The sequence below is a fragment of the Nymphaea colorata genome, chromosome 7, assembly GCF_008831285.2.
Source record: "Nymphaea colorata isolate Beijing-Zhang1983 chromosome 7, ASM883128v2, whole genome shotgun sequence".
Taxonomy (NCBI): Eukaryota; Viridiplantae; Streptophyta; class Magnoliopsida; order Nymphaeales; family Nymphaeaceae; genus Nymphaea; species Nymphaea colorata.
In genome coordinates this window covers 7222466-7231874 of record NC_045144.1, presented here as the reverse complement: position 1 = coordinate 7231874, position 9409 = coordinate 7222466, and the positions used below count along the sequence as shown (strand labels likewise).

Here is a 9409-nt window from a genome sequence, read left to right as displayed (position 1 = left end):
TTAAACGAATTGAGTTCGAGCTCGATTTTGTGTAGCTGAGTTGAGCTCGAGCTTGTTATAATCAAATTCCAACCGAGGTTGAGCTCTAATTTATTGAGCCGAGTCGAACTCGAGCTATCCATGACCATCGTAGTAGCTGACATGTGAAAAGTTGGAGTTCGATCCACCCCATTTTAAATGTTTAAAGAAACACTGCAGATGCAGAGTTGGATTTGGATGGATGTCATAAAGAGTTACCAACAAAGTCAGGTTCGATATTTAATTCTGCAGGACAGCAACAGAATGCAAGCAGGCTCATGGAAGACTGTCCACGAGAGGCCAAAATTGCTGGAACACGCCCCATATCATATTCATTCAATGGGCATAACATGACTGCTGATAAATTCATTCACATTCAAAGGATTTGGATCTTGTCTATGCTTCTGTAACTTATTTTTTTGTGTTATAAATGGTGGAAAGTAAAATATCTAAATTCAAGGATGTATTCAAGGATGTACAGTAGATCCACTCAAGCTCACAGCAAAACAAAATTTTGAAAACAAAAGTGGTATAATTTTGGAAGTTTTAGCCAAATGCAGTTTTTCTTAAATAAACATTAAAAAAGAAGAATGTGGATTAGGTGAATAGGTAGATTCGATTTATAAAAAGGACTGTGGATTAGGTGAATAGGTAGATTATCTGAGGATCAACAAAAAATAATTTAAAAATTATTAAAAATAACTTTGTCTGCCAATTTGTTTTGAATCCGGCAATGCTGGCTTCTTATAATATATTATCTTCTTCACCTTGTGCTGAACTTTTCTTGTTTCGTTCCACTTTTTTGAATCCGCATGGTGCTGTTCTTTCAGAAACTGTTTAAATTCCCCAAGTTGTGCACGCTCCCATTGGCCATTAGTCGGATACATGAAACGTTAAGTCAGTTCGGCCGTCAGAGAAAGTAGTTTCGATGTGATCTTTGTGGATTTTTGTTGATTCAAATATCAATTTAAGCCTTTCTTGGATGTCCTGTGAATGAACGTTCACTATTGTTTTAGTGTGAATTTGAGATCTGCACTGATGTGATATTTTAGAAGTTTAGATTCATGAATTTCATATCAAATCATTTGTCTTGTTATTGAGATATTTCCGAGTCAATCAGATGAGTTATCCAACTGTATCTTCAATAGTTATCACTTGGTGTGTTTCAGTTGTTCCAAACAAAGGATCAACAATAGTTATCATCCTCCTTTTTCTTCAAAAACCATATTTCAGTGACAAAGTAAGGCCTTCTGCTCTCAAGAAGTAGAGGATCCACTTAGAACCAGTTCAATTTCTTCCAAACTTTTATGTTTTTGATGTTGCATTTGTACATGGGCACCTGAGACAACTTTTTTTTTTTCTAAGTTGAGAAGCTTGTCACGCTTAAAAACTCCTTTTATGTTTCTCGTTTGAAATCCAGTTTTGCTTTTCTTGCTTAAAGGAAAATCTTATAACATTTGAATGTTCTACATAATTAAGTCACATGAGTACTTAAATAAAGTTAAGGTTCACTTACCCATGTGTCCTACCCATACCTTAATTGGGTACTTGAACACACTTGAGTATCTTTTACACTAAAACCGATCAAACTTGCTTAATTTTACATTATTTAATTTTTTTCAACTCAGTTTTCATTTAGGTTTGGAGTAATTGTCTATTTGCTTTTATTTAAAATCACTAAATGTTGCTTTTATTTTGACTTTTTGTGTTATTTTTCATGATATATACCCATATCTTTTAAAATTGCTATGTCGAGATACCCTATATTCGTATCCGTGCTTGGTGACTTAGCCACATAACTCTCTTCTTTTTCCCTCTTTAATAAATACCTCTGCAACTGCGTTCACGGGTTCAAGAGCAATCTGCTGCTCCTCTATGTCAGAAGACAGCAACGTTGCTCAACTACCTTTGAGGACTTGAGAAGACCCTTTTCTGCTAAAAAGATCAAAAGATGAAACACACGGAGTACTAGGTACGCGTACGGTCCCTCTGCCAAAAGAATTCAGAAGACTGTCATCAGAATCCGTTCTGGAATAGAATCGGCCGAGCTGCTGATTTTGTGACAAGAACAGTATTAAGAACATTGATTCTCTCGTCTAAAATACAACAATGAGTTTGCACTCAACAATGAGAAAGAAAAACAGGTGTAGAGAGAGACATTGGTTTCCGTTTGGCTTTATATGAGGACTGTTCTTTATGTGAACGTTACAACAGCAGAATCTCCCTGACACACACAGATATGCGCGGACAAGTACACAAACACACTGGCCCGGCTGATTCTCTCTCCTTCTGATGTTCAAACGGATCTGGGCAATCTTTTTGCTAAACGTCTTTTTCATGTCCACGCTGCCCATGCTGATGAATAATGATTGTTCGTGTTCTACAAGTGGCAGGACGCTACTTGTCTGACTTGTTTTATGGGTCTTCCAAAGCAGTCGCATCGTCTTCGTCTGAGGCGGCCTTCACGCTTCCTTCTATAAACCATGGCCATTTGCTGATGGGTGGCCGGTCCCTCCCAACTTTGCTTCTCTCTCTATATTCTCCTTCTTCCTTTCATTTTTCTTCTTTCCTCTTTGCCGTTCTCTGTTGCAGATGGGGTGGGCTATAGCTCTTCATGGAGGAGCGGGCGACATCTCGCCGTCCCTGATGCCTCCCCATATCTTGGAAGCCAGGGAGGAGTGCCTCAGGAAGTGTCTCCACATTGGCGTCTCGGCGCTCAAAGCAAAGGCGACGGCACTAGACGTGGTTGAGCTTGTGGTATATCATTTTACGACTGGCTGCCTTTATTGATCATCATCCGAATGGTTCTGATTGTGTAGTGTCCGAGAAGTCACTGTATAGTTTTACATATTCGTGGGTTTGGTCGAGCTAGTTCCTATTGGATCGATTAAACTGTTTCTTATGTGTTTCTCTAGTGTGAGAGATAATTATATGGGGACGTGCCGTCTTTCTGCTTCCCATAATTTGTGGCATTTGAGTTTCTTCTGCTTGTTCATGTGTTTGAATTTAGTGAAAGATTCCCATCGTTTGCATACTTGGATTAATTCAAGTTGGTACCCCTGTAAGCGAGTGAAGATAGATTATGTGAAGCATTTGTTAGTAAGCGAAGGTATTTCGTTGTCTACTTCTGTTAATGGAAAGCATAACATGTGGTGAATAAATCCAAGTGCTTTTTCCTTTCGAAGACCATTATGTGTACTGAAAGATCATACGAAAATATGAGACGATAAATTTTTCCTTCACATCAATGTATAATGCCTATTGCTTAGTCACTTGCAAATACCGCTTTCCTACTGGTCGCCGTTTCATTGCTGGTCTTTTATTATGATACGTCTACATATGCACGTTATACATTGATGTGTTCTGATTTCCTGTTTCACTGAGTTTATTGTTGGCTAGTTCCTCTACCACGACCCAAAAAATTAGAGTCCTCTCTCTTATTTGAGTTTAGGGTTGAATTCACTGGTTTCAGTCTTCCCTCAGGTTTCCTGTCGTGCTTTTTTTCCTAATATAGGTATGGTGTTAGAACCACGTAACAGCATTTCTTTTAGGTGTTAGGGTTTTTAATTCATTAATTTATCAATATTAGGCGCTTCTCAACCTGTATCTTCCGATACTCATGGTATCACCACCAACGCAAAATAATAAGGGATGGGACGGGCGTGAACCCTTTGAAATATCCCCCCACACGAGACCTGTGTTAGCTTAATCGGCATATGTAGCCTCCTTTGGCTGATACATTGATAAATATAATAAAAATTTAATTAGTTCTCTAGCCAATACTGCACTATACAGACCCGACAGATATCAGTGATAAGCATCGGTGTAAAGGACTTTCAGTATGGTTCAGATTCTGATATTCACTGCATTGAACAAGATCAGTCTCTTTTCAGGAGGTTGTGTTTTGAATCTTATTCTTTAATTGTATTCTGTTATTAGTATTTTGAATCTTAGTTTTTAATTATATTCTGTTATTTCTCATCATGTTCCTCGTGAAGGCTTTAATCCTTCTTCCTACAAAGCTGTGTTTTATTCTCATGGCCATAGGTTGATTCCTTTTATGATGAATGGAAGTCTACATATAATTATCAGAAATCGATTGACAGAATTTTTCATGTTTAGGTACGTGAGATGGAAAACCACCCGCTTTTCAATGCTGGCAAAGGTTCAGTTTTGACTACGGATGGCACAGTTGAGATGGAGGCAAGCATAATGGATGGGAACACAAAGAATTGTGGTGCTGTTTCTGGTTTGTCTACAGTTGCTAGTGCCATATCACTTGCCCGACATGTGATGGAAAAGACTCCTCATATTTACTTAGCATTTGATGGGGCTGAGGCATTTGCAAGAGAGCAAGTGAGTGCTTGTAGATTTTCTATAAGTTCAAGCGGTTCATCTGTTATTCATGTTTTAAGACCTTAGAAATTACAGATGGCTGATTTAATAGCTTTTAGCTGCCCTCCATCAAGCATCCATACCTAGAGCACTCTTTCCTGGGCCATGGGTAGTGGTTAATAACATAAAATGTCATATCATCTTTCTGGAACTGGTTTTAGCCTTTTGACATTCAATTTTTCAGAATGATTCCATGATCCCCTGAAACGAGCTTTGTAAGACAACTTGCAGAAAGCATTTCATCGTGTACTCTGTTGCCACAGGAGCTTATAGTACATACAGTTGAAATATGCTCCTGCAGCAGCGTAGCTTTGAAAATTCTGTTTGCAAAACATGATTTTATATTTTCTAGGTGGTTTTTTACTTTCTTTAAAAACAATCCGTGATTTTGACTGTTTTACTTCGTTTTTCTGCTTTGATCTCACCATGAAGTTTACCAGTTTTTTCTATTTATTTTCTTTTAATAGAGAGATGAATCCCAACCTAGGATCCGATCACTTAATCAGCCTGCACTGTGTAAATGCCAAGTGAGGTGAAAGTGAAACCATGTAGTAGACCTACTTTTTTAAAGAATAATAATTTATAATACTAACTTAAATAAACTGTGGAAAGAGAGATTGGTAATGCATAAACTTCTCTTTTGTCTATTCTAGATGTATGTTCTATGTTGTTTGTGAAGTATCAATCTGACGGTGATAGATCTTAGTGCTGTGGGAAAGTAACATGAATTGCTACAGATTTTAATCACAAATTCCACAAGTTGGAAACTTGGTCCATGCAGGTTCATGGATGACCTGAAACTATTGGAAACGTGATTACCATGCACTGTTGTTCTGGAAGTTCATTGCTTATTATGTTTACATGAGAACTGGGATGAAATGGCTCACCATTTACAGACCAAATCTCTATGTTGTGCTTTGTTTCTGTTAAAGGGTTTCTGATTCTTCATACCTTATACTTTCTCCTTGCTTTCATTTGTGAATTTCATCTAGCTTCCAGGTATGATGCTTAAATAGGTTCCTTATTGCTTCCCATATACTCAATTCTCCTAGTCTGAAGCCTATTATAGCTTCCTTCTATGTAAACTATTGTTCGAAGTTGCCAATAGTTATCACTGTGCTGCATATGAGATTATTTTTTAATTCAATTCCATATAATATTGCTATATTGCAATATAAGAGCACACATCTCAAGAAGGTGAATGATAGGTAGCAACACTAAAATTACTAGGCAATGTTTAGCTTACCGAGAATATGCATAATGCAGCAAAATTCAAGCACAATTTTATTTAGTTGTTTGAGGTAAGAATGTTAATTGATAGAATTGCTTTGCAGGGCATAGAAACTGTTGACGCGAGCTACTTTGTTACTCCAGAAAATATAGAAAGGTTAAGAAAAGCCAAGGAAGCAAAGAAAGTTCAGGTGTGTTCTCCAAGAAGTCATACTATTCTTTTCCTACCTCTATTTCCTGTGGATGATTGTCTTATTAGAGTTTGACAGAGAACATGGTTATTTCTGTTGGCTCTTAAGGTATATGCACTCAATTCTGTAGAACTAGTTCCCTGTTTCCCTATCCCTTCCTGTGAATCTATGGTTGTGCTACATACGGTACTCTAATTTAGTTTTCAGGTCTTGTACCTTTTGCAAGTTTATATGGTTGTCATGTCAAGGAAGAAAAGTCTGTACCTTGTGTAATGACAAATTGGCATCTGTAGGAACCGATCCACAAAAATTATATTGGATATTCATCACAAGGGAAATGTAATCCATTAGGTTTCAAGTCATACCTTTTGGGCTTAATTTCCGGATGAGATAATTTTGTTACCTATGGATGTAGATTAAGTTGTATTTGACCCAAGATGGGGCTGCATTGACAAAATTGAATATGCTCTGAGACCAGATCAGTTTCAGCATGCATGTAAGTATATATATGTTTGTTTTTTCAATCAATAAGACAAGTTGGGGTGCCTTAGTTTTCAGTTTGCACTTCAAAGTTCCTTTATTGTCCAGTCTTGTTGCTTGGACCTAAATGAGTTTCTTTAGAACCCTGAATCCTTGGTCATAGAGGAGATCGGGACTTGGAGTAGGTCATAGAGGAGCAAGAAGTCAGCTTGTCACATGTTCACATTGTGCCAACTGATTTTTTGAATCTCAAGTGAATCAAAGTTATTTATCTAAAGAATAAAGATATGTGATGGCATATGACAGACATGGCACAGACCCAAATCAATCATGTAAAGTTCATTTTATTTCGAGCAGAGCCCCTTTTGGAGATGTCAATATCAGAAAAAGCATTTCGGTAGGAGGACTCTAGCAGCAGTTTACCTAGCAGGCTAGCACCAGTTACTTGTTGACCACGTGCAAACAGTTGGCATAATGTGAACAAATGGCAGGTCTTGACTCAGTGTTCCTTCTATCAGGTATCCCACCTCCCGATCTCCGCCAGAAAAAGTTGGCTAGTGCAAGAAGGAATGTATCAAAAAATTGATAATCAAGCCATCCATCCTCAGATATGCGAAGGCATGTGATATACAAGATTGAGACCATTTCATTGTATCTGTATGACAGTTGCTCGACCGTGCAAAGCTCATTTAATTTTGGGACGGGTCACCATTGGTAATGTCAATATTAGGAAATGGATTTCATAGGAGGATATTAGCAGTATCTTGCATAAAACCAGTTGGTACAATGTGAAAAACCAGGAAGATTTGGCTAACCAGCAAAATTTGGCTCCTAGTTCATGCTTTGGGCTATCCCACCTCCTCTTCTCTAGAAAATTGGCTAATACAAGAAGAAAGGAAACAAAATTAATAATAAACCAACCGTCCACATTAACTTACAGTTGCTGGAATGGACTTTGCCATAGTTATCTAGTTGGATAAAAAACTACTAAAAATATGAAATCTATTGCCTGTGACTTGCAAGTTCATTAAAGTTATCTATATATATTCATTTTGCCTTTCTGCTCTTTCAGTGCTCCCTTATGTTTGTTGCCATTAGTCTGAATGCATATCTCATACTTATTTTCAACCTATGTTGGTACATTGTCACCAGTTGGTGTTTCTCCCTGTTTTTCGTTCAACATGATTGTGGAGTTATATATATGGATGATGAAGGTTAAATTATGCGATTTGCTATTTATTGTCTTTGAAAGTTATTATGGGATGTACTGCATTCTGGATTTTTTTTGGGAACTTTAGCATAAAATCTATGGTAGATATGATGCCATTTTGATTTTACATTCTCTTGCACGCGTAACTCCATAACTTCATACTAGTCCTGAACATCTTTCCTCAGAAGAATTGAGAGCACTCTCATATATTTGCCGCTCATGTTATCTTCCTGATAAATTCTATACTGGTTCTTTCCTCAATGTACATAATGAGTTGAAGAAATTAATGACAAATTGAACATACTTGATAGATGGATTGAGATATACTTTCTTTTTTTTCTAGAGTAAACTATCTCTCCCTCTCTCTCTCTCTCTCTCATGCATACACTAAAACTTAAGAAGAATAAAACATGTGTGTTCCATATGTTCCGTTCTATGTGAACCTACTAACAACAGGCTGGAATCTGTTATGGTCGATGCTTATCGCTTAGATACTTAACCCATCCTAAAGGATGCTAGCACTGTGACCACTATAATGAGGCTTAAAATAGGGAATGAGTCAGAAATGAACTAAGTGTTTAGGAATTTCAAGATAAAGGCCAGATATCTGTATGACGCTGAAGTAGCTGTTACCGTCTGAGATGCATGATTTTGTATAAAACTATATGCGCATAGGGTGATGCGCACCGATTTTTAATACCCCGGTGTTCCCTGCTTCAAAATCACCCTTTCAAGTGTGCTTTTTAACAGAAATACTATGTTGAATGTATTTATCCATCATATTGAGTAAAAGAGTCTCTCTCTCTCTTTCTCTCGCTCTCCCTGCATTTATATCCAGATTTTATTGACAATAGTGATGACAGTAGTGGCAATTAAAATATTAAGAAGAAAACATATATTTTTCTATTCCAGACCTTATCCAGAACATTGTAGCCTCTCTTGCTTGCAAACTGATTTTTGTTTTGATTGTGACAGATAGACTACAACACGCCTATTCACAAGAATACTCCAGTGGAAACAGCAGCTTCCAATGGGGATAGTCAACTTGGAACAGTTGGATGTGTAGCAGTTGACTGCCATGGAAATCTGGCAGCTGGAACCTCAACAGGTGGCCTAGTGAACAAGATGGTTGGTAGAATTGGTGATACCCCTGTGATAGGAGCTGGCAATTATGCCAACAGCTATTGTGCAGTATCTGCTACTGGTAAAGGAGAATCCATTATCAGGGCCACCGTTGCCCGAGATGTGGCTGCACTTATGGAATATAAAGGACTTTCTCTGAAAGATGCAGCAGATTATGTTATAGAAAAATGTGTGCCCAAAGGTGATGCAGGACTTGTTGCTGTATCAGCCACAGGTGAAGTCACAATGTCATTCAACACCTCAGGTATGTTTAGGGCTTGTGCCACCGAAGATGGTTACTCTGAAATTGGAATGTTTGCTTCTTAATTAGCTACAAGAAGAAGAAGCAATTGATCATTGTGGTGAATAAGCTGATTGGTGTTCATTTATTAGGCCTATGAATTGTCATTGTGTCATCATGCTGTAATTTGACATATTAATTATCATCAGCAAACTCTTTATATTAGCAATATTTAAATAAATATTTCTTGTTGGACCTTGACTGATATGTCGTAAGATTTGGATGGTGACCAGAAATTCTAGTATGCTTGTTTTCCTAGTCCGCAACCCCATATATGTTGGCTGTTTAATTCTCCAGAAGTTGCACCCCTTTCTGTCACAGTCAACAAACAGCAACTTATAACAAGCTGGTCTATTGGCGTCTGGATTGTTTCTTATGGAAAAGCCGATCTAACTCTCCTCATCATTTACATGCATGCAGTCATTTCTAAAATATGCTACGTTTGCATATCATCATGCAACT

General features: G+C 37.6%; 1 protein-coding gene across 1 annotated transcript; it reads left to right on the top strand.

The window, feature by feature from the left end:
* Window positions 1-1846: 1846 nt before the first annotated feature.
* On the top strand, window positions 1847-9154 carry LOC116257103 (isoaspartyl peptidase/L-asparaginase). The gene is made up of 5 exons (XM_031633718.2): window positions 1847-1990; window positions 2611-2775; window positions 4141-4374; window positions 5748-5834; window positions 8500-9154. The coding sequence occupies exons 2-5, from the start codon at window positions 2611-2613 to the stop codon at window positions 8971-8973; spliced, it is 960 nt and encodes a 319-aa protein (XP_031489578.1). The 5' UTR covers window positions 1847-1990; the 3' UTR covers window positions 8974-9154.
* The last annotated feature ends 255 nt before the right edge of the window (window positions 9155-9409 follow it).